This window comes from Leopardus geoffroyi, chromosome B4 (genome assembly GCF_018350155.1).
Source record: "Leopardus geoffroyi isolate Oge1 chromosome B4, O.geoffroyi_Oge1_pat1.0, whole genome shotgun sequence".
NCBI classification, from domain to species: Eukaryota; Metazoa; Chordata; class Mammalia; order Carnivora; family Felidae; genus Leopardus; species Leopardus geoffroyi.
Genome location: NC_059341.1, coordinates 57,703,898 through 57,730,742, shown reverse-complemented (window position 1 = coordinate 57,730,742; position 26,845 = coordinate 57,703,898). Strand labels below are relative to the sequence as shown.

Genomic DNA, 26,845 nt, shown 5'->3' with positions numbered 1-26,845 from the left:
TTCATGTTTATAGTTTACATAGACATTTAAAAAATGACTAAGATTTTTTTCACAAGTATTTTAATAACCTAATTCAACTAAGTTTGCCAATTCCTTTACACAGACATTATCCCTTAACTGGATTTCCTTTTTCTATGACAATATGAAGATATTTCCTAAGCATGCTTGTCTTGTAGGACTAGATCTCACAATTATTCATAGTTAGAGAATAGTAAGAGAGTTGTCGGTTTTAGATGGTAGCTTTCAGGTAACAGATATTTCTTGAAAAACTGCTATCTTCAGAAAGGATTCTAAGTCCTGGGTATGAACCTCTGAACAAAAAGAAAGTCTTCCCTCTTGGGACTTATGGCGGGACAGACAGATAATAAATAAACATATATGAGGGGCAAGGTGCTAAATAGAATGAGGAGGTGCTGGTTCAGGAGGAGCAACCAGGGAAGGCGTGGCTGGGAAATGGTGTTGGCTCTAAATGGAGTCAGAGAACAGGCAAGTGTATATCTGTCTGGGTTAAGAAGATTTCAGATTGAGGAAATACCAGCTGGGAAAGAAATAATGTGTACATTGTGTATTAGTTTCCCATTGCTGTTGTAACAAGTTAGCACAAGGTTCGTAGTTTAAACAATACAAATCTATACACTTACAGTTTTGGAGGCCACAGGTCTTCCAGTCACAGGGCTCATTCCTTCTAGAGGTTTTAGGAGAGAATCTTTTATCACTTTTTCTAGCCTCTAGAGGCCACTTTTATTCCTTGGCTCACAGCCCCAATTCATCCATTTTTAAAGCCGGCTAGGTAGTATCTTCCAGTCACTCTCTCTGACTTTGATTCTCCTCCCTCTCCTCTTTGTAGGGACTTTTATGATTACTTTGGGCCCACCCAGAATAGCCAAAATAATCTCATGTCAATCACCTTAACTTAATCACATATGCAAAGTATCTTTTGTATTGTAAGGTAACATATTCACAGGCTTCAGGAATTACAGTTTGGAAATCTTGAGTGAGGAGCTTTAATCTGACTAGTGCAAATGGCTTGCAACCTTGACTGTGTATTAGAATCACCAAATTTAAAAAATTCAGATACTCCACCTCCACACCAGAACCAATAACATTAGAATGCCTGGCGGTGGGACTCAGGCAGCAGTATTTAATACTAGTTTGCAGCCAACGTTGAGAACCAATGGTTTAGTTTATGTTGCAATCTCGTACCCTGTTCCCTATCCTTAAGTTTGCTGTGCATGTTTGAGTACTGTTGGGGACATCCTACTTACGGAGTGATTACAGTGCACCCAGAGAGCCTTTAGCCAATAGTAAAGGACTCCAGTAGTTTTAAAATCACTTTCACATATGGACTAGAGTGGCCTGATTGTGCAGATTGTGTTACAAAGACAAATAAAGGAAAAGTGACTTCATGTGAAAGCAAGTTGCCCTTTAGAAGGGAAGCTGTTTTCTATCTATTCCATGCATGTAACTCAGCAACTCCAGGAATGTTATAGTCTAAAGACAGGATTTAGTCCATATTCCTCAATGTCCTTTTTTCCCCAGTAATCTTGAGACTTAAATTTACACTGTACTTTCTGAAAGTATCTCTGCATCTTTGCTTGTATCATTACTTCCTACATGAAATTCCCACGCTGTTTATCCCAGACTTCCCATTTGACCTTCTTTTCCCCCCAAAACTCGGATGGTCAACCATTCCTCTAAGTATTCCAGGATCCTCTGGGCCTCGTGAAGCCCTCAGGTGTTTAGATGTAGTATCATTTGGCCCTTAACCTGAACTGTCTTTCATTATTATTTCTCCAAATCTTCTCAACCAGTGCATAAATGAGACCTTAAATTACACATTTTTATTCCCGTTAGGTAAGTGTCTTGCACATAGTAAGCAATCAGTAAATGGTGTTGATTTGAGGATCCCCTTTTGCCCTAGAACTAGACACCAGTTCTTTTAAAAAAGATTTTCTTGTCTGTACACAAAACCAAGTTAAAGATTCTATTATATCATTATTACCTCCATGGGTTAGTTTCACACTGGATTATATTTGTCTGTCTCATGTCATTTTCTTTGAAGTCTGCGTTTTATTCATTGGCAAGTCTAGCACCTACCACAGGAATGACAAAAGTCATCTCAGGATCAATACATAAGAACATGCTTCAGCCTAGCTCTTCAGATGGTTCCAAAATGTCCATGCGCTGCAACACTTATGTGTAACACAGTCATGCCACATAAGCAGTCACACGAATTGGAGCCCTACGTATCCCAGATAACCAATGCATGGAAAGTGACATGACTTCTTTTCAATAAGAAAAGGAATGTATCTTCCTTTATTATTTGCTTTTTATCAAGAAGATATAATCATTGTTAATATGCATGGGTAAAACACAAGTTCAACATACATGAAGTAAACATTGACAGAAAGCTTAACAATTCCAACGGTAGATAATTTTACAATAAGTAAGACATTTTTTTAACAGCTAATCAGACTATGTCTCACAACCAAAGAAAAGGAAAATGCAATATTCAAAAACCTATAGATGCAGCAAAAGCAGATGTTAGAGTGAAATTTATGCCATAAATGCTTGTGTTAAGAAAACGTTTCCAATAAACAAAATTACACCACAAGGAACTAGAAAAAGAAGAAACTTAGATGAAATATAGTGGAGGAAGGAAATCCCTAACAAAGAAAATCAGAAATAAAGTGGAGACCAGAATAAACAATAACATAACATCGAAAGTACTTTTTTTTTTTTTTAATTAACGAGACTTTCTTCTCTCCAGAATGAAACTGTTTGGTAGATGAACAAAAATTTAAGAATCTAACACTATTGGTGATTTGTGATCAATACTTTTAGAAGTACTATGAGTCAGACAAAACATGAATGTAGGCAGATTGATAGCTCTCTCTATAATTTAAGTATTTGCTTTTTTCTGACTTAATAGCCTATTTTTGAACTATGGCATTTTTGTCACCATATTTTTTTTAATCTTTAAGAAATCTTTTACCTGAACTGTATGAAAAGATTCTCATCTTGAGCACATTAAGAACATTCTGTAAGTGTCTGAAAATGGAATTGAAATAAGCATAAAATATATAATTGTTTAGAATCATTTGCCTTCTGGCATCACGACTCCTTCGTGTTTAGTGTTTGAGACCTTACGCTTTTGCTCCGTAGAATGATATATATAGAAAGAGAGACTGTTTATCCAGTGGTACATAAAGATAATTTAGATACTGAAATGACAAGATGTTTTGAGAAGAGTAGCAGTGTCTTAACTATTTACCATATTTACCTTATGTCTACTTTTGGACTTTCAATTTTCATAATCATTAATAATGCTATACAGAAAGTAGAGATCAGCAAAAAAGTCATGCCTTCTGAAGGTCATAGAATTGTATTAACTTAGGAAAGGCGAGCTGATCTAGCTTTCTACTTTAATAACCCGGAGACTAGCTTTTGCCAACAGCCTGGAGTTTTTGGACAGTTAAGAGACTTATTGTACACATGACTGAGGTAGACACCAGAATACCAATTTATTAATTTCACCAACAGTGATAATGGCTACACAGACCATAAATACTATGGCTTGTATAATAAATGCAGGGTCCCCTTAGAGTCAAACTATGTGTAAAACAAGAAATAATTAAAAGTCCTTTTATTGATTTACTCTGATAAATCGCTTCACAAAGACCTTAAGTATTTTAAATCTCTTCTTGTCAGCTCATTCTCTACACGGCAATTGGAAGTTTGTTTGGAGAGCATAGAAGCAGAACAGTGGAAGTTAGTTCTCTAGTGTTTAGAGTTATTACATATACTTTAATATTTCAAGTTGGTGATCGATGTGGTGTTGCCAATGAGACTAGGGCCATTCCACCTCTAGACCATTGCTTCCTCCCTCCACACTTAGAGTATATGTGGAGTAAAGTATAGTAATTAGATTAGAAATAGCTAAAGACACCTGTAATGTGATGGCCCAGTCTACTTCTCCTCTAGATAGTGCTTACTTGGTAGCCACCATTTCTTCCTTTCTCCCTGTTATTCAGCTGATCAAGACTTCTGCTATTAGTATTTCTTCTTTACGATTGCAAATACGTTTGATCAGTTTGTTGCTAGGTATGATTGGCCGGGGAGCATTTCTCTATGAGGAGATTTCATATTTCTTATTGATTTCCTGCTTTACCTCCTGGAAAGCAATGTGCTTTCTTCATCTTGGAGAGTTTTGGTGTTGGGTTTTTGGTTTTTTGAGGAGAGGAGGTATAGGTTACACTGTAGCTATAATTTTTTTTTTAAGTTTTTTAACGTTTATTTCTTTTTGAGAGGTAGGGAAAGACTGAGTGTGAGCAGGGGAGGAACAGAGAAGAGGGAGACACAGAATCCGAAGCAAGCTTCAGGCTCTGAGCTGTCAGTACAGAGCCCAATACAGGGCTTGAACCCACGAACTATGAGATCATGACCTGAGCCGAAGTCAGATGATTCACTTACTGAGCCACCCAGGCGCCCCTAAAGTTTTAAAGTAAATAGTATCCATGGTTTATTGAGTGTCTACTTAGTGCTGAATGCTCTACAAGTCATTTTGCATACACTACACAGTTTAGTCTCACAAAGCATTAGCAGAAAATATTTACATCTCATTTTAAAGATGAGTAAATTGAGATAGATTCAAGGGTTAAAGATGAGTGAATTGATATAGATTCAAGGTAAGTCTCACAGCTAGCAAGTAGTAGAATCATTATTTTAATTCATGTTTGTCTGATTCCACGGACTTTTTTTTAAACTGTGCTATTATTCTTAGTAGAGTATCTGCAGTACTCGAATACTCTATTCCTTTGAAACTTTTAACACTAAGAATAGTATTATTCAGCAATGATTAGGAGCATCTTTTTTTATAGTAAATTTTAAATCTAAAAATCAGGGTTATATATGAAAGAAGCAGTGTGGCAGTTAAGACTTTCCTGCCTGGTCTAGAATAAGAATGGATGATTAGGTAACACTCTTTGTTAAGCAAAATAACAACTTTCTCAAGGTCAGATCAAGTTGTAAATACAAGAGTTCTTTTCTTTAATTAGAAATTTTAACTCTATACTACTTCTATATAACTCTTGTAGTGAAAAGAAAGGGAACTATCTGCTTAAGAATAATTGCCACATATTTTAAGCTCTAATAGTGTTCTTAGTCAGACTCAAATACAAAAAAAAAGTGTTTAATTTAATTATGTAAGTGAATTTTCTTATAGGCATTAGCTCATCAAAACCAAACATCTTTATTTGATTTCCCTGTCTTACTTAGGTATTCTAAAGAGCAAATAAGTCTAGAATCCACCTCTAAATCTTTGATAGCATCGTGGAAATGAAAATTGAAATATTTTTATATTTTCACTTTTTTTACCACTTTGCATATGTGATATTAGAAATAAATGGGGAGGCAAGGGAAGAAAAATCCTCAAATGTTTCAAGATTAACGGCAATTGTAAAATTTATTCAATTCTTAATAAGCTTTAAGCAAATATCAAACTTTTTGTCATGAAGTCTGAGGTTTGCTTATAACTAATATTTATTTCTACATGCCATAATAATCTTACTTTTAATAAAATGCAAATTTGTTATAATGGCCACCATTCATTTATTTTGTTTATTTTTTGATGAAAGAAATTTTAGTTCTTTTCCCTCTTTTAGCTGCCGACAGTATTTGTTATTCATAGATGTTCTGTCTTCAATGAGGTCTATCAAAGTGTAAAACTAGATGGGTATGTTTTGCTTTTTTTTTCCCTTTAAAATGGAATGGTCTTTCCTTATGCAGTGTTCTTAGGTGAATTCTCTTGTTTAAGAAGCCAGAATACAAGAGAGTGCTATATTAGTGTATTATTCTCACAACAAACAAGCACTGTTCTGTTGCTACCTGCTTGGCCATTGTTTCTGATTGTGTGCGCTTTGCAGTGGTATTTGGATGGTTTCCTGCTCTCTGCCAGCACAAAAAGGCATTTCTGTTACAATGGCCCCTAACCACACAATGACGGCATTAAGGATTTATGTGGAGGTTTCATTATTTTCTCCTCTTTTGTTCCTTCCAGGATGTCTTCCAAGCGACCAGCCTCTCCGTATGGGGAAGCAGATGGAGAGGTAGCCATGGTGACAAGCAGACAGAAAGTGGAAGAAGAGGAGAGTGACGGGCTCCCAGCCTTTCACCTTCCCTTGCATGTGAGTTTTCCCAACAAGCCTCACTCTGAGGAATTTCAGCCAGTTTCTCTGCTGACGCAAGAGACTTGTGGCCATAGGACCCCCACCTCTCAGCACAATACAATGGTAGGTTGCTCATGGTCTCTTGTGCCTACACTCACTTTTTGACCAGTTTGCTCCTCTGATAAGTTTGGCTTCAGTCTTTTGCTTTAGAATTATCATCTACTTAACAGCCATACACAAGATTCATTCCTAACCTCTTAGAATTCTTTATAAGTAAATAGATTCCAGTAGGAAGTAGAAGATGCTTTTTTCCCCTGTTTTTCAAGAATTTTGCCGTTGAGACACTTACAAGTTAATTAGAAGAAAAAAACATACATATAAGAATAATGTTAAAATAGCACATTTAAAGTTAGCATGAAAGTGAGATGTCACAGTATTCCTATTAAAGGTTTTTCTGGGGGTGCCTGGGTGACTCAGTGAGTTAAGCGCCTGACTTCGGCTCAGGTCATGATCTCACGGTTCGTGAGTTCGAGCCCCGCATCCAGCTCTGTGCTGACAGCTCAGAGCCTGGAACCTGCTTTGGATTATGTGACTCCCTCTCTGCCCCTCCTCCACTCATGCTCTGTCTCTCTCTGTCTCTCAAAAAATAAGTAATAAAAAAAGGTTTTTCTGGATAGAGTTACAACATATTTTGAACATCTCCACCATGATAAATCAATGTTTTTCAATTCTTTGCTTTGCCCAGATTGGATTCCAGTATTCCTTATGGTACTGGGAATATTATAGAAGAATATATTTTATAGAAACTACAGTTTTTTAATGCGACTGCAATAATTTCTAACTCAGTCTCATTCACGCTGTTTTTATAATTTGGTAATTCCCTGGTGCATCCTATTCCTGAATTTGCAACTCAGGATAACTTATCTGGCCCCTTGTCCTGGGGTCTGGCTCATTGCGGAAGATTAGGAAACTGTGGTTTCATGGACGAGAGGGAAGAAAAGTGGCTTAGCATCTTTGGCTGAAACATATAAGCGTGTGCGCGCACAGACACACACACACACACACACACACACACATATACACACACACGTAAGGCTTTTAGGTCCTTCTTAGGAACTTAAATACACAATCAGCATATTGGTAAGGTAGCAGGGCACTTAGCTGCCAATAAAACCACCCTCACCTTTTCAACATGACTGCTTGGGTAGATGGGTTTTGTGACCTTCTCCCCTTCTACTTCAAGGATGGTGGGGCCATTAATATGAACCAGATTACACCAACAAAATTATGTTTCCTCAGACATTCTCATACTTATAAAGACAAGGTTGATTCTGTGAAATCTTTTTTTTTTTTTGCTTTCTCTAGAAAATTATTATATATCACAAATGTGCTTGGAACTGAAATACGCCTACTTATTTATGTTACTAAATTACCATATATAGAATTAAATCAACAAGAAGAATCAGATATCTCCTAATAACTGTGAAATGGATGCTGTTCTTTGATACTCACATCAGATTTAAATACCTCTTTCAACATTTTAAGCCTTACAGGTCAGAATTGCACTGGGTATGTGACTATGTGCCAAGATTTTCCCCTCAAGGATAGTATTTCAGCTAACACTATATAACACTTATATAGATGTGGTATTTTAATCACATTATCATATTAACTCATTTGACCTTCACAGTAATACAGTGGGTGTTATTTTTGCTCTCATTTTACAAATGAGGAAACCGAGGCACATAGGGGTTAAATAACTTGATTAGATCACTGTTGATATGCAGGAGAACCAGGGTTGTTTACGCAGACATTCTGGCTTTGGAGTCCATGCTTATAAACATTACAAGCTCCTCACAAGAGCACATGCATATTTTGTTATCTGATTATCTCTTATTTGGCAAGCTAAATCATACTACCCATATCCCTACCTTCTTTCTCTACTGTGAGTTCATATTAGTTATGTGCAATGATACAACTTTTTGGTCTCCTCTCAAAAAGGTTAAATTAGGAAAAGGAAAGGAGAAAATGGTAGTACACAGTTCAACAGGGTAAGGAGATCATACCCTGTATTTGGCATTGCATCTCTGCTAATAGCTTTCCTCTCTCAATATTTTGACCATTGTGTTCTCTCAAGGAGTGCTTCTTGGTTTTTTGCCTTGTGCTATTACTCTAAACATAAACACACAAATTTGAAGGAGTGGATATAAATAGTTACAACCAGAAGAACATCACAAAGATAAAGGGGAGATTATTTTAAGTTTATTCAAGGATGGATATAAGAAAAGTATACTAAGTTACATTCTGAAGTTGGCATGAGGGGATGCTGTGATGCAGGATGTTAGTGAAAAGGAAACCATTCAGTTTTTAATGGAGAATTCAGTTCAACTGGATACAAACTATGAATTGCCTACTTTGTACCAAGTTTGTTGTTGTTGTTGGGCACTATGGAAATAGATTTGAATAAAACACAACTCTTTTCCCCAAACAACTTCATCTAGAGTAGCAGTTCTTAGCCAGGGCCTATGGGATCTCCTGAAAATGAGTGAACAATTCTGTATTATGCATACATGTGAGTAAGATCATAGGTTTCATCAGATTCACAAGCTGATCTCAGGATACAAGTGGTTTAACTTAGTTTTAGTGACATGAACACTGATTCTTTTACTTCACGTGTAACTAGTTTGTAAATTTGTTCCTGCCTCAAATGTTTCTTGATTCCATCAGCTTTTCATCTCTTGAGTAGACAAGTCTGTGGAAAAGTCTGTCATATGATCACAGAGTTTTAGCTTCTCTCTCTGGTTTTTCTTTCAATATTCACTGGACTTGTTTCCCTGAGAAATGAGTTGGATTATTTATCCCACTTTGGAAACTAATGTGTGTCCTTGTTTCTGACAGGATTTAGTCTAAAACCTTTTGGCTTAGCATAAAATTCTGTATAGAGTAGCACCAAACTATGGCTTTGGTATGATCTTCTGCCACATCTGGCCATGGACCCGGTATTCTTGTCATGCCAAGTTTTTCATACAGGTTCAGAAACATACCAGGTGACCTCAAATGACACAGCTTTATTCTTTGTACCTGAAAGACATTCTCTTTTCAGATTTTACCTTCCTGATGAACTATGTTTCTCCCACAAGACTGAGTTCAAAAATTGCTTCTTTTTGGGATACTTTCACTGACTTCCCAAGCAGAATGCTTGCTGAATTATTCTTTTATCTGTGACATTTGTTTATTCTTTTCTCATGGCCTACATTATAATTTATGTGTTTGTATGTTTGCCTGTCTGTATACTGTATTTCTCCTTGAAGGCACAGTCATACAAATCATATATATGACATATATGAGTATATTTCTGATACTTACCACATAATAGATACTTAGTGTGTGATTACTAATTACTGGCAGAGTTCATATGGATGATTAAATAGTGAATATGTTTTGGGCAGAGTTGTTAAGGCACTATTCATGGTGAATATGCTGATTTTCCAGAAATTTAACAACTAAAGTAGAATATACTAACATAATATATTCAGAATGCTTCAGAAAGTTTGTCATAATAGCCATGATATATTCAGCTGTTAAGCTGATTTATATATTTTATTCATTTATCAAAATGATTGAATATATTTATAGAATTGTTATTCAACACAAATGCATTATACTTTTTCTGGGTAGTAGGCCATTGTCATGTTCACTTAACAGGAACTTTTATTTAAGTAGGAAAATACAGTTTATTAAAAAAAATTAGTGTTTATTTTTGAGACAGAGAAAGACAGAGCATGAGGGTGAAGGGGCAGAAAAAGAGGGAGACACAGAATCCAAAGCAGCCTCCAGGTGCTGAGCTGTCAGGACAGAGCCCAATGTGAGGCTCGAAGTGATGAACCGCAAGATCATGAACTGATCTAGAGTCAGATTCTTAACCAACTGAGCCACCCAGGTGCCCCAGGAAAATACATTTTCTATCTTTTCTCTGTTCAATATCTTTGAAAACAGACGATGTTTCACGGTCTCTATTTCAAAGAGTTCAATTTAAGGAGAAAAAAAAAAAAACAGGTTTCCAGATTTCATTGCCTGTTTATGTGTGACATTCATACTCTATTCTTAAATTTAAAAAAACATGAGAGGTCCACATTTTATATTGCCAATATAGTTTAGAGACAAAGTAAAACTGATGAGTAATCTCTGTAAGGCTGGCTTGAAGTTACATAGAGCTATTCTCTGTATAACATTTAAGTTGGAAAATATTTTCTGCAATAAAAGTTCTGTACATTTCACAATTGTTGCCATATAAGATTTTGAGAAATTAGGGTTGTTTGTTCATATCCAGTGTATGCGGGCATTTGGAATTGGGTCAAATGAAGATATAATTCTTCCTTTCTGAAGTTGTGTTTACTGCCTTAATGTTTTGGAGAAATGGATTAAATGCCTAAATAAGAGCAGCTCACAGACAGTTATATTGGTGTGGATACTATGGGTGCATCTATTCTGGGAATGGTTTACTCATTATTCAGAGTACATCGTAGATGAAGTGTCTTCAGATTATGTACATATATTTATTTAATAAACTGTCATATTTCTAATAAGTGTAATATTGAGACACATATTGCATAGGTATGTAAAAGACAGATTTTGTGGGTTCCTTTTCTGAAGCTCTTATTAGCAATTAATGACAAATTTTGATTTTCATGTAATCTTCAAAAAGGTGAAAGTCAAGGTTGGAGAGTCATATTCTGACATGAGCGGAAGGGCAGTATGGGGCTTTACTTCTACTGAGAATCAAATCTTCTTGTCCCCTTCCCCCCTTTTTAAACATGGGTTTGGAGACTGTCACTGTAGAGTTTCAGAGACAAGCAAGAATCACTGTAATTCTGGTGGTTTTTAATAATAGTTCTGATACAGATGAATTTATTTCATGATGCAAAGAACTGTTGAGAACAAACATATCCTCATGTCAGTCAGTGTGATTACAGATGAGCACCAGAAGGGAAGAGAGGGAGTCTGAAGAGAAATTAAGTAGCAGCATCAGAGGCAGCTAAGGGACCATTTTGGTGCTCATTTTCTGTCTGGTTGCATTGCTACTTCTGCTGGTTAGATTGTTGTTGAAGTGTCAAATGTGATGTGAAATGAAAGTCTTGACCACCTGTGGTCACTGAATAGTCAATTGTCTCTTTTTTGTTTTTTTTTTTTTTTGTTTGTTTTTTTCACAGAAGGTATACTCTTATCTCAAACAAACTCTCTTTTGACTTCTTAAAATCCTGTTGAGTTGAGTGACTACTTTTGTGTAACTTTAGAGTGGCTGCTTCCCAACAGTGACTTTTAAAATATACAATTATTTATTATAACAGTACAGAATTTTTATTAAAAAATAATTTGAGTTGCTCACGTTATAGATAGCTCAATTTCCTATGAAATAAACATTGCATGTATATACATTTTTTAACATTTAAAGATCTATTGGATCTGAAAATATGTTTTAATCTATTTTAATATATAATGTAATGTCTGTATTGATAATATTTTCTTGGAATTGTTTAAAGAAAACTCTGGGACATACTATATTGGGATTAATAATTTGATTTATCTTAATGTCAGTGTGTTTAAACATTGCAGGGATACTAGTTATCATAAAGCAACATTCAGTGTGAGTCAGTTTTCTTCCTGAAGTCCATCAAAAGAAGACAAAAGTGTTTTAAGTTGGATAATATTTTTAATTCTTTAAAAAAATGTTTATTTATTTATTTTGAGAGAGAGCACAAGCAGGGGAGGGGCAGAGAGAGAGAGGGAGACACAGAATCCAAAGCAGGCTCTAGGCTCTGAGCTGTCAGCACAGAGCCTGACATGGGGCTCAAACTCACGAACCCTGAGATGATGTTGTGAGCCGAAGTCAGACGTTCAACCCAGTGAGCCACCCAGGTGCCCCTTAAGTTGGATCTTCTATAGAAGTTGGACATATAGCTGGGAACCAAGTATAACACTATGGCAAGGCTCCAACGTATAAAATCCAACCTTAATGATGAAATTCACTTAATACATGTGACGGAGAAAAGTTTTTACTTCCTCTGGATTACTGTCAACTCCTGGGATTACTTATTTGCTCCCCCCCCCAAATAATTTTCGTTGCTATATTATAGCTGTGTCTTGAAATACTCTTTATATGAACTTTGCTTATATTAGTAATGTATCTTCAACGTTTGACTAGGATAATGTTATGTATGAAGTACTGTTCAGATAATATACAAAAGAAAAGAGAAAAATACATGTGTTATTTAAAAATAAGTCACAGAATAGGACTTTAATTATGGTGTGGTAAAGATTCCTATTTCTATATGGCAGTTTTTATAAGCTTTTAAATTTCTGGTTACCTTTGTACATCAAACTTAGCATAAGTTATTATGATGGTATAATGCATACTGTTGTTAACACCAGTGAGGTTATTGTGCAAGTTCTAATAATGAGAATTTCATTGTTTAGGGAGAGCAGTCTCCTACACTCTAGACAAAAGTGTAATTACTTTTGAACGATGTGGAATGTGTGCAGTTTAATAGCATGGAGAATAGATTCAGAAAGATTCAGATAAGTAAGCTTGGAAGCCATATGTGCAGTGTGGCAGTATAAAATTATGATAGTAGGCAGTATAATTCTACACACACATACCCGATTTCACACAGTTTATCTCTAAACTGTTGTTTCTGTAAGAGATAGGCTTGCTTATCTGAACAAGGCCAATTCAATTGAAACAAGGTGAAAATGGTGACAAGTTTGTATTTGTTTTTTATGGTAAATTGATGTTTATCATACAATGAAATTACATTGTTACCAACATTATTCTGTAAATGTTGTCAGAAAATACCACATGAAGCTGTTTATCTAGATATAATCCAAGGCTTGTGTTTGAATGTAAGCTGTTCAGTCTTTATACTTGCATTGTTTCTGGAAATTACTCCCAGGGCTAGCAGGAATGAGGACATGTGAAAAACAATCAGTTGGGGTTCATCAAAGCCACTGGATAAGTTGTGCAATGGGTCTTTTTGTCCTGTTGCCTTACAATTTCATTCCTTTGGGTTGGGGGGAGGGCTGAATATCAGTGGGGAAAACCTTGATTCATTTGATGTCCACAGTATATTTGAAGTACTACTGTTGAGTTTAAAGTTAACTGGGCCTTGAGAAATTAAGGAATGTACTCTCCCACAGTGGGGAAAAAGTGCTATGTGGGAGTTGCAGGCTAGCTCAGGACACTCGATGAGTGTCCCCACAAAATGCTATCCAGTGACAGGTGAATAAATAAGAACTTCTAAATCTGTAGTAATGGGGAAATGTGTTTGCTTAAGAATATGTGGCCTAATGAATTTAATGACTTTCATTTAATAGGAAGTATTGTGGAAAGATTCAACTTAATTATATACAATGAATACCTATCACCAGAGATAGGGAGATGAATAAGAACCCTTCCTTTATGTGCCTTTTTGTATAGTATGGGGATAAGATAACCAGAAAATCACCATAATTTTTTATAAAATACTAGAACCCTGATACAGGCTAACAAGTGCTAAGGAGATTAACAGTTATTTACATCTCACTGGATATCATTAATATAAGGTTTTTAGTTAATATTTCAGTATAATTTTGCCTTTGCCACATATTTCCCCAGGAGCAATAACTAAGAAAGAGGAAAAGAGCAAGTTAAAAAAAAATACTGAAGACAAAGCATACTGTAAATATCTTAACATAAAATATGAGGAAGTTAGTAAAATACATGTCTCACATTGATAGGAAAACAATCAACTACTTTAGTTATTGGGGTTTTGCATGTTTCCTTTCTTTTTCTGTGTGACCACCTTGAATGAGGTGGAAAGAATGATGAAATACTTGGCTAGGGTGTTGGAAATAGCAAAGACACTAAGAAGCGGTGCTGGAAATTTACTTGACTGGTGGTCCTGATTTTGTGGAATGGATAGGTGTCCCTCTTTATTTCATTTACTATTTCAGATCTGCAGAATAGAATCCTTTGTATTTGGGAGTTAAAAATAATGAAAAGTTTGGGGACCAACTTTCATTTTGTACCTTAGATATTTTGTTCTCAGTTCTTCATCATTTTCTTCCTTTGATTCTTTTCCTTCTTTGCTCCTCTTTTCCTCGCTTTCAGTTTGCTCCTATCAGAAAAACATTCTTAATGGGTTCTCTTGTGGATCTCAATGGAGCCATTATCAGGAAGGAAGAGAGGGTTGGAGAATCAGCACCATTGTGCTCTGATATATACTTCCTTCTTATTTACATATATTGCCTCTTGGGGGCTTGCCAAACTTCCTGTAGTCGGCCTAGGTTTCTCTTACTGTATGTGATTAATAAAGGTCAGTTGGTTCTATGATAGAATTTTCACTGATTTTTAGTTACTTCTTCACAAAACTATGTGGCATATTTACTCAATTTATTCAGAAATCATATTTGCTTTTCTTTCATGATTCAATGTTGATAGTAAATTATAATATTATATTTAATGTACTTACTGGAAAAAAGGACTTAGAAGTCTATACTAGTTTTGATATTATTTTTGGAAATTGTGCTTATCATTGAATCCAAATGTCTGGGACCTAGTGCTTTAGCAGATATGTTATGCTCTTTGTGTGCCTATTCCTAGCTTCTATTTTAAATTATTTGACAGCTTCTGTCACTATTTTCAATACGTTCTTGATTCCTTCTTTAACTCAATTATTGCTTTTTGTCTTCATATTTCTTTCCTAAATTTGAGATTTTGTAGAGATTGGTAAAAATGGAAATTATTTACATAACTATAAGGTGATTTTGATGTTACTTTAACTGTATTAACTTGGTACGAGTGATAATAGCAACGAGTTTCTCGTTGTTTCTTATTTTGTAATTGCAAGGGACAGTCACTTAAGGGAATGCAAAATAAATAAGAATTTTCCAGTGTTGGTGACTGAATTCTAGGAATTAGAATGAAACCTACAATTGCCAATGGGACCTCAAAATATTTCAAATAATACCTATACCATATTCCCTCTTGGCTTTATCAGTTAGATACAACTATCTACTGTACCTAAAAAGAGAGGAATTATCTTTGTAGAGCAGTTTCTCTAAAAAGCACAAACACTGGCACTTAATTTGGATCTTAAGAAAGTGAAGTCATACAAAAAAAAATGTAAGGAAGTATTGGGTTTTCGTTCTAATTTCTTTTTCTCATGTATTTTGGCAATTAGACTCATACACCTTTCTCTTTTATAAGTATAGACAAACACAAATGCCTGCATTGGTGGGGGGGGGTGATGGATTTTTTAAAAACAGAAAGGAATTTAATAGTACGGAAAATCTAATAGGAAGATAGAAATGAGCACTCTGAAGAGGAAGGGTTCCTTAAGAAATGCCAATCTGAATTCAGAATGAACACTTTTGCCACATGAGGTGCTTTTAAAAACAGTAAGTGAGGGGTGGCTGGGTGGCTCAATTGGTTGAGCATCCGACTTCATCTCAGGACATGATCTCATGGTTTGTGAGTTCAAGCCCCGCACCAGGCTCCGTGCTGACAGCTCAGAGCCTGGAGCCTGCTTCGGATTCTGTCTCCCCCTCTCTCTGCTCCTCCCCTGCTCACACTTTGTCTCTCTCTCAAAAATAAATAAAGATTAAAAAACAAATTACAAAAAAAGCATTAAGTGAGTTTAAATTCTTTTCTTCCTCCACAAAGTTTGAGATGCCCATAATTTGTACTGGCATGAAAGCTGTCAGTAACAATGAATTCATTACAGCATTTTAATATGAGACCAGCTTGATCATTTTGTACCCTTTCTCCCCCCCATTTTTTGTTTTACAAAGTCAATTTTATGTTTTTCTATGCTCTGTAGAGGAGAAAGCCGAAAGTTCTTTGTTACTTGTAGCGGGGGAAATAAATGTAAAGCTAACTTAAATTTACAGTTGTAATCGTTCCTTTTGTTAACAGATCTTTATACATACGCGGCAAGCTTTTTAAAACTTTTTCCCAGAGACAGTTTTTAGGAATGATCCATGTGAGCAGATGAGGTGTGAATGTAAGGAGAGCAGCCTTGGGCAGCTCTGTGACACTGACATCACATGATAAAGTAAATGAACACAAGTGACTGGATTTTGTGTCTTATTTAGTCAAGGCTGCTTCTGCGGCAGCAGAGCAAACAATGTTATCATTATATAGAGAAGCAGTGTTTACTTCAGTGTCTCTTCTTAGCCCTTAAAAATCCAGCCTGTCTCGAGATAAAACAGTTAATCTTGTTGGTCGATAACCCTAAATGAGAGAATAATATTCTAAGAGTGAATAAACAATTTTAAATGGAGGTAGGATATAAAGAAGGAGCATAACCACAAAGGCACTATTAAGGACCTTTTTATGTGTGTATGAATACAAAATATGTATCATGTAAAAAGTCAAAACCTATATTAAAGGGTAACAAAAAATAGGTTACGATAATTTACAGTGTTAGACTTAATAAGGTGCTAAGCCTGGTACCCCTTTCTGTTGCTGCTGCTGCTGCTGCTGCTGGACCCTTCCCTCTGTGTAAACATATATCTGGAGAGGGGGATATTGCCGGGCTGTTACCAGTATCCATCTTTAGGCTTTGTAGCAGTGGCTGGCATGCTTTGCACACCAGGGACACAGGAGTCAGAGAACATGCTTCTTCTGAATCTGAGATTTTGATTTCCCTAGAGTCATCAGTAGAATATAAGAAGCGACTTTGAAAGTCTTGTGTGAATATATCTTATAGCCTATCTATAGTCTGATAGTCGCAGTTCACATATGGGAGATTTAGAAGAGTCAACGCTCTGTAGAATATGTTATCTAATAATTAATAATAGGGATGTATAATATTTCAATCTTTTCTATGTACCAGCCAGACTACATTTATTTTTTCAGCCAATTTTATGTCAGCCCGGTGAGTTCGACAACTGTGATTATCCCCAGTTTACAGACAGACAACAGTCTTGGGTAAAGTAATTTGCCTAATAAGTAAGTGAGAGAGTTTGGAGTCATGACTTTAGAACCCAAGCACCTACTAACTGTACTCACTGCCTCCCCACTCCTACAAACATTGAAATCAGTTTTATAGTTTATTGGAATAAATAATTTTAAAGGCCCTTAGAAATCCATGTGGGGCATTCAGGTGGAATAATTCGTTGTTGCCTATTATACCTTAACTCAGAGACAACTTGATTTTTTAATCTTTTTATCTGGCTTGAAATGGACCAAGAGATTTAACTAATTCAGAATGGGTACTAGAAGTTCTGCATAGGCTGTTGGGTAATATATGGGATTTTAAAGGATTACTTGCTAAACCTTTCACATCAAGATTAGGAGTGATTTGTGCTCTGCCTATGAGACTGTTGGCAAAGCATAGTGGTTTAGCACATGGCACTAGTGACAAAATTACTGAGTAAATTCCATGTTCCGCTGTTTAATATCTTATGGCATTTGGCAGTTATAGAAATTTTCTGTACCTTAGTTTTGTCATCTGTAAAATAGGTATGATAAGAATAGCATCTGAGAGAGTGTTATGTTTAAAGAAGTCAGTATACCTAAAGCACTCTGTTGCCTGGGATATAGCAGGAACTTAGCTTAGTAAATAGTAGTTAAGTGAGTGCCTAAAGAAATGTTTACATTCTATGATCGGGGAGAAAAATGGTGCATTATATTAAATGACCGATACTTTCAATTCTTATAAATTTAAGTGACCTACAAGAAAAGGTAAAGCTAAGGAAGAGTACTTTTGAAATGAGAAGTCCAATAGAAATCTCAAACTCTTGTCATTAAAAGGTTTTTTCTTTGTATTTTTAACTATTAACAAAACACAGATTATCAATCTGAAATAATCTGAGTCTCCCAGTCAGATATTTATGACAGATTCAGTTATCATAAATATTGTTCATTGGCAGCCAAATTTTTGCTTACTGTTATTAAGGCTGTTCATCAACAGCAACTATCACCACCACCACCACCACAAGAAAAATCTACCTCAGCCAAGTCAGAACTGCATTTTGATAGGATTGAAAGATGTAGAATGTGAAGAGCCTAAATTCACCCTTGAATTGCTTGGGTTCCAAGAAAGTCCACTTTTTGTAGGGTGTCTCAGTTGTATGGTGTCACTCTGTGCCTTTGTTTTCTCCTCTGAAAATGAGGATGATACTAGAACCTCTGAATATACACAGGTGTTACAAGGATTAAATAGAATTCTCGTAAGTGTTCTTGAACTATGCTTGGCACATAGCAAAGACTTAATAGATGCTGTAGTTCTTCAGTCATTTGTGTTCTGTTGACTAATTACTATGAATTACTAGAAGAAAACACTATGGGTTTTTTTTTTTTGCGGGGGGGAGGTGATGCTCCCAGTAATCACGATTTCCTTTTAGTAACCTGCAGGATTATTACGCACATTCCCATCCCATTTTAAGTGGTCCAGTGGTCTTATTACTAAACTTTGTCAGTATCTTTGGATGTAATTTGAACATGAGATGCAAACTCATTTAAAGGTAAAAGCTCTCAGGGACGCCTAGGTGGCTCAGTCGGTTAACTGTCCGAGTTCGGCTCAGGTCATGATCTCGTGGTTCGTAAGTTTGAGCCCTGTGTTGGCTTCTGTGCTGACAGCTCAGAGCCTGGAGCCTGCTTTGGATTCTGTGTCTCCCTCTCTCTGTACTTCCCTGCTTGCTCGCTCTCTCTCTCTCTCTCTCTCTCTCAACAAAGAATAATAAACATTAAAAAAAATTAAAAAATAAAAAATAAAGGAAAAACTGGTATCTTTGGAGTCATGTGCCTGTCTTGTTCAGCACCAGGTCCCTAGAGTCTGGTACAGTGACTGACACATAGTAATTGTCTTAAAATAGTTGAATGGTTGAATGGTTGAATAAAGCCTGTGCCCATAAAAGACATTCTGAGTGCAAATTTCCTTATCTACATGTTAAAATGTTACTTTACACATAGATAGTTGATGTAACAAGTAAATGAAATAATTACCTACCACAGTGCCTGTTGTATAATGAATATGCAGTTAATGCGACCCCCTTTTTGTCAGCCTTCTGATTTTCTCAGTGCAGTTGCTGTGCAGATAACTAATCACAGCATTCTCTTGTAACTTCACATATTACACTGCTTCAAATAATCTGCCTGAGGAGACCAACATCAGTACATGCACACACACGCATGCACACACCAGCAAAAGTGTTTTGGAAAATAGTATATTTAAAAATTGCTAAACTTTTGTTGCATGAATATCTGGAAGGCAAGTGATTTTTCTTTTAGTATATGGTTAAGGAGGTTCATGTTTGAGACTATGGTTTTATTAGCATATTCTTTTGTTTTTGTTTTTATTTGTTTGTTTGTTTTTACATTTCAATGTGTTTTAAAATGCCTATTTGATTTTGGGAATTTTAGAGTTCCTGTGAGGGATTCAGTCCTTTGTTTATTTGTGCTATGTTTATTGCTTTTTAAAGTCCTTTGATCTTTCCTTTCTCTTTACCAATAAGAGCAGCTTGAGCTGATGTAAAGAGGCTGAGATATGGATAAGAGGCACTGTACAAATGGATTTTTTATAGGATATTAGCTGAACCTGTCAGAAACCTGACATGTCACATTTAAAACTGACACACCTAACCAAAATGTGTATATTTCTAGCTGTTAATTCTTGATGATTAAACGTGTATTTCTGCTTTTGTTTTGTTGGATAAAACTTTGACTTGTCACTTTCCTAATGTGCTTCATGTGATCTTTTTATTTCCTATCAAATAAACTCTTCCCTGTTCACTTATGTCCTCTTCAGTGGTTCTATAATTATTTTTGTTTTACATAGATAGAAACATGTTTTTCCCCCTTTTTTACATATGGTGTTTTTGCTTCATGCAGAGAGAACTACACAGATGACATTTTTTAAAAATCCAAATTTAATTCAGTTTTACATTCTTATGTTTATAACCCTGAATATCTCCAAAATGTCCTTACCTAAAACACTTTAGAGTTTTATTACTAGATTTATACCAGTAAAGATACATCAGCTTTCTTAGGGATAATCTTTAAGCAGAACTTAGCAAGACAAGCTTTGAAAACTATCATTCCTAGAAAAGTAAATCTCGAATCACGAAACATCAGTTTAATCGCTCCCCTTGACAACTTAACACGGCAGACTGAAATATAAAAGCCGATGCAAGTGGGATCAATGGATTATCTAAGTCCCTGAACATCTTCTCTTAAATCGGAGGACTTGACAGAGTGGTTGTGAGAGGGGTGTGTGTTGTGTGTCCCTTGTCATGTGCAGAGCATTAAGTTTTCGGAGATTAGTGCTGAGTGGATGTGGTCTACCTGGACATGAAGCCAGGGAGAAGGACATTGGGAGGGAATGAAAAAGAGGGGGCTACAGGAAGAGAGGGATAGAGAGATTTACATGTGAGAACTCAAGGGGCTTTGTCATGGCAATTGTATAAAGTGATATACAGTGCAAATCGACTTGAGCATGTCCCCGGATAGCAGGCGGTTTACAGCCTCCACGAGCCGAGATTACTGCTTTATCTTGTCATACTAAATTAACATGGCAGCGCGCTGTTAAACAGTGGTGACCTCTTCATCTGGGGAAATTGCTGCCTAGAAGAGAGATGGTATTTGAGTCTCTCTCTCTGTCTGTTTCTCTCTCCCCTTATACCCTTAAAGTATTTGGGGGTAACACAGTAGCCATTTTTAAAATATTATAGGAAAATATTTTCCTATTAATGCTACGGTAAATAGGGTGTAATTAGATCAAATGGCCATTTGGGGTAGAATAATAGGATTTTATTTATCCAGTGTTCTAAAAAATGACATATCATCTTTATACATTGGAATTAAGAATATATTGGCTGCCTTTTCATTTTAATCCCTTATTATTCTACAAATAGCCTGTTAATTTGTGTAAGAGTTAATTTCTATACTTTCCATAAGAATTGGTTGGTGGTGAAGAGATAGAGGAAATAAGGCTCAGACATTGGTTCTCCCACTCATCAGGTGGAGGGATAGCCCAAGAGAACTCGCAAGAGGATTATACCTTAAATAGAAGCACCCAAGTTATCTCTTCTTCCCAGAGCTTACCAGGTACTGCTTCGTTTTTCAGACTTTTAAAATTACTTTATTAAAAGAGGGGAGAGAGAGAGAGAGAGAGAGAGAGAGAGAGAGAAGATCATGAGATTAATTTGCTTCATCCCTCTGCCAGTCTGCAGCTGTTCCCTTCATGTATTTTCTAATTCAACATATAGGAAATATACTATTTGTCTCCTATCTTAAAATGTTGATAAATCAATCAAAATCATATATATATATATTTTTTTTTCTGTGTTCAGTATGTGCTATTGAAATTTGAATCAAAGGAAAGGGCAAAGTAAAGCTTCAAAATAATGAGTGTCTATTCCTTTATGTCCCCAGTTGAAGACTCTCCATATTTAAAGTGTAGCTCTATGACATGTTTCCTCACTAACCTGTAGAGCCAAGTGTTTTCCATCCGTGTGTTAAATCACTTTAAGGCTCACAGGGTGAGTGAGCTTTGCGGAATCTCTGTCCCCTCTGAAACTATGTGATATATGCACTCACATTTTTTTCTAGAGAGAGGGCCCATTACCTTCATTATATTCTCCAAGGGGCCTGAGCTACCAAAATAGATGATTACTTGTCTAGAGCTTAATTCTGTTTTAGGGCCGTACTAGGATACATCCTCACACTGGGGCTATAGATCTACCAAGCAAGATACTGACTTACAGACACACTTATGATTGTGCTTATTTTATAATCAGAAAATGTATTCACCAGGTCTGTCTTGGAGAGTTTTCACAGGGCTGCCACATTTGGAATTCACCCTGTAGGCCACCTATTGCTCCTGACCACTTAACACTGTTCCTCTTAGCATTCTTTCCTGGGTCCATTTTTTGAGCCATAGACTTGCTGTAATTCTAGTACAAGGATGAGGTTCAGTTCTCCAGTACCCTGGATTCAGAGTACAGCCCTAGAAACACAGAAAGACTGTTCAGCTTAAGAGAGGCAATGCATTTTCTTTTCTTCTTTTTCTTTTGATAAAACACATTTTCTATTTTTTTTTCCGATAAATTGCTTCCTCCTGCCCTCTGCCCTCTCTCCCCACTTTTCCCAAGTCAGCATGTTGTCAGAACTGTGAAATAGAAAATACACATTAATTTAGGAGTCACCTGACTGGTTAAATTCTTCCTTTGAAGCTCTGGTACCATACTGTTTGACTGACACAAAGTTTTTAATATCAAGGTAGTTTGCTTCTGTTCACTATTGTCATAAACATGGTGTTTTTTCAAAGAAAGGAAAAGACAAAAAATATAAAGACAGTGACAGAAATTTCTACCAAGTTGCCTTTGTGTGTTGTATATTATCTGGGAGCTAGTATTAGAGAAGCTATTGAACTCTGTCTTTTTCTCCTTATTCTCTCCTTTGATAATTTCTTCCTTCCTAGCATTTTTCATCAAATTAGATGCATTAGCAACTCTTCTAAGTAGAGAGTCACTAGGTAGCTACTTTCTCCTAAGTTTAACTATTTCTAAAATTTTCAACTAATTCTTTCAGTGAAGTTCAGGACTTGACTGTAAGTCAATGTGATGTTGTCAAAAATATTAACCTTTCCCCTATTCCTCACTTCTCAGTCCCTGTTATTTGTTTAATATATTTAATGAACATTCTGCACACTTAAATATTAAAACTTTGAAGGGTTTCTTTCAGATAAATTGCAAATTTGACATAAAAAGTCATGGAGAGCAGGTGTAATTTTTTGTCTTATGATATAGCAACATATCAAAAGTAACAGGAAAGGACCCTGGCAAACTTCTCTATCACCTCCTGACTCAGAACCAAGGGTAGGAGGTGGGGAACAGGCTCCTGTTACATCAACATCATAAACATCAGAAATGTAGAATGATAGAGACCCCTATTCTGGAACTGAAATAAGTAGAATATAGTGCTTGAATACTAGAGTATTGAGGATATCCTTATTATTCAGAAAGTCAATGTGATCTAGTATTTTCCTGGAAAAGCAGAAAACCTAAGAGAAAAAAAGGAAGAAAAAATATATAAACAGACAAAAAGAGGAAGACTGTAAAATAAGAAGTAAAAACAGTTGTCTCTTATCACACTAAATATAAATGGGTAAACTTACCTTTTAAAAGATTAGTATTTTTCTGAATTTGTTTAAATATAGTTTATTCTCCTTACAAAAGTGAGACATAAAACAAAATAACATTGAACTGTTAAAAATAAAAAGAAAGGTAAAAATATAGTGGACATACACACACAGAAATCAGAAGTAGTGTTATGAACAGACCAAATTGAATCAAAATCCTGGGATAGAGTCTTTTTATGTTGTTATATAGAGATAAAGGTCATGAATATTTAGACATTAAATAAACTACGTAAGGAAAATGTTATTTTAAAATATTAAATTATAGAAAGAAAAAGATGCTAGAAATATGAGGTGTTGACAGAAATATAATTATACTAAGAGATATTAAAGCATCCTTTTCTCTTTCACAGATGGATTAGATAGAATACAAATTCATGGAGGCTTTGATAAATATAATTAATAAGTTTGATTTAATATCTATATGTAGATCACTTAAAAATGTTTAAAAAGTACACTACTAAATAATTCTTGTGTTAAAAATCAAAACTATAAGCTACTTAAAATAACAGCATGAATATAAAAATTTGCCATGAAATGATGCAAGTTCTAGTAATAGGCAAATTTATAACTTTGAATGCCTTAATTATTTTTTGCACATCTCAGCTTTTTTAACTTAACATTTTTACAGTAACATTATTAGTTTTAACTTTTTTTAAAATTACAGTTTCTTCCATTATTCATTTGGTTCTTTTGTTCTTTCACTCTTTTTATATTATTAAGGTATCATTGACACATAGTGTTATATTGGTTTCAAGTGTACAACACAGTGATGCAACAATTATATTACATTATGCAATGCTCATGACAATAAATGTAGTTACCATCTGTTACCATACAAAGTTATTGCAATGTTATTAACTGTATTCCCCATGCTGCACCTTTTATCCCTGTGACTTACTTATAACTGGACGTTTGTACCTGTTAATCTCTTCACCTATTTTGCCCATGCCCCTACCCCCAGTGCCTTTATTATTAAATTGAATAAATGAGGAAAAAAGAACAAAACATCTAACTTTAGAAGCAGATAAGCATTATAATAATGCTATCAGTACAGGCACAGAACAGAACCTGAGAGACACAAGGAAAGAAATAAATGAAGTGGGAGAAAATTAGGCAAACTTTTCTCCAGATTAATAAATGAAAAAGAGCAAACATAAATACACAAAAGTATAACTGATAAAGGGTAATGTCATTACTGTTAGAGAGATAGTATAAATTGTTATAGTCTATTCTAGGATTTTCGAAATTGTGTCCTAAAAAACATGTACCATACAATGTCAAAAACAAAGAATCTATGGTCAAGTCAATTAGGGAAGTATTTCATAATATAATTCATAATCCCACTTTTTGATATTCAGATTTCACACAGTATATTAAGGTTCTGATAAGTCAGCCCTGTTGTTCAGAGAACTAACTAGGTATCTTGCACAGTGTTTTCTACACTTAATCATTCATAGAACCCTTCTTTAATGCATAACCTTTTGAATCTATCACTGGGAAGTGATAATCTATTGAACATACTGGCAAATGTGGCTATATAAAACTATTCATTAATAGAGTTGAGAATCTTGTTGAAATACATAGTTTATAGGACTGCAAATAAAATAGGAAAACTAAACACGCTATCTGTAAAATACTTTTTTTTTTAAGTTGAAGAATAATCTTCAGAAATGCCACCTATAACCAGCCAGATATTTTCAACTTCTAAGAAACTGAAAATTCCCATGCTGTATAAAACTTTCTCCTAGAGCCAAAATAAAAACAAAAAACAAAAACAAAAATAAAAAACTTTTCTAATTAGCATAATGATTCAACCAAACCAATCCCAAAAGAAAAGTAAGTGCAGTCTCACTTTGCATATAAATACAGAAATTCTAAAAAAAAAATATATATATATATATATATATATATAAGAGAAAGTTTCAGTCCCTTACTAGGCTTTTAGTGGATCATGCTTAAAAAGAGTAATTTTGGTGAATTCAGGGAAAGAAACATATATTATCATTTTCTGTATTAGGGGGTCAACAGAACTGGCTTGCCAAATATGACACGCTGCCTGTATTTGTAAAAATAAATAAATAAATAAGTGAATGAATGAAAGAAAGAAAGAAAGAAAGAAAGAAAGAAAGAAAGAAAGAAAGAAAAACAAGTTTTATTGAGCAGAGGCACGCCCATTGCTTTATTATTATCTATGGCTGCTTTTGTGGGTCTGTGGCAGAGTTGAGTGGTTGTAACGGAGGCCCTGTGGCCCTAAAGCTGAAAATATTTACTATTTGACCTTTTGTAGAGAAGCTTCGCCAATCCCTTGTCTCTATTCTCACTGGCTCAAGAAGAAATCTGATATGAAAATGCTCCAAAAAATGTTTGATAAAATTAAACATCCATTAGTTGGTTATATAAAGTCGTAAATAGTTAATACACTTTTACAATCTGTAATAACTACTTCAAACTTAATGGTGAGGTTCTCTAGTTCCTTTCAAGTTAGGGATAAGTCAGGCTTGCTCACAACTTGCATTTAATATTACTTTATCAGGTTCCTCCCTTCCTCCTTCCCTCCATTCCTCCCATCCTCCGTTTTATCCAGCCCTCCTTCCCTCTCTCCCTTCTATCTTTTTCTATCAAGAAAAAATAGTGGAACTTTTAACTCAAGAAAAAGAAAGAACAGTAGGGAATTTTCTCAGAATTATAAGAAATTTTAATCAAGAAGAAAACAGTGGGGTGATTTTCCCTGAATTATAGAACTCAAAATGATCTGAAGTCTTTAGGTATCCTAATGAAAACTTTTTCAGCAGACAGCTCTCTTAATGATACAGAACAAACCAATTTCTCTATATTCTTTGATTTCTTTTTTTTTTTTTTAGAAAACTAATTTACAGTTTCTCTTGATAATGTCTCTTTCTGTGTTACTGTTTTTAGGTCAAAAGGTTGTAATTCATGATTATTGAACAGAAACGTCATGATTTGTTTTCAGGTTACTCACTTCCATGGACAGGGTAAAAACTCCCTCTTACCCATTTGTTACAGGCCTAACATTAAGTAAGCTACATGTTTTCAATTTAAAATATATGAAGAGGGGTGCCTGGGTGGTTCAGTTGGTTAAGCGTCCAACTGTGGCTCAGGTTGTGATCTCACGGTTCGTGGGTTTGAGCCCCACGTTGGACTCTATTAGGCTGACAGCTCAGAGCTTGGATCCTGCATCGGATTTTGTGTCTCCCTCTCTCGCTCTCCCCTTTCCTTGCTCGCACTGTGTCACTCTCAGTCTCTCAAAAATAAATAAACATTAAAACATTTAACAAATGTTAAAATATTTGTTAAAAACAAAAACAAACAAAAAACGTACCAAGAAAATCCACTATCCTATGGGCATGACCTTGAGCTGGGATCATGTTAGAATGGAAATTGATAGCTCACTATTAAACTCCTCACTGTTCCTAAAAAATGTCTGATTAAAGCAAGTAACGCCTAAGGTTGTTGAACTTTGAATGAGTATGCACC

At 35.4% G+C, this 26,845-nt stretch overlaps 1 protein-coding gene across 18 annotated transcripts in view; it reads left to right on the top strand.

The window, feature by feature from the left end:
- The window catches only part of SOX5 (SRY-box transcription factor 5), a 1,013,293-nt gene that overhangs the window by 654,486 nt on the left and 331,962 nt on the right, over positions 1-26,845 (top strand). For 16 of the 18 annotated variants that reach the window (XM_045466143.1, XM_045466144.1, XM_045466148.1 and 13 more), the window contains one exon: positions 6,059-6,290. In XM_045466143.1, the coding sequence (XP_045322099.1) occupies positions 6,059-6,290 (232 nt within the window). The remainder of the gene's footprint in view (positions 1-6,058; positions 6,291-26,845) is intronic. The other 2 variants (XM_045466152.1, XM_045466153.1) reach the window with 1 other exon arrangement.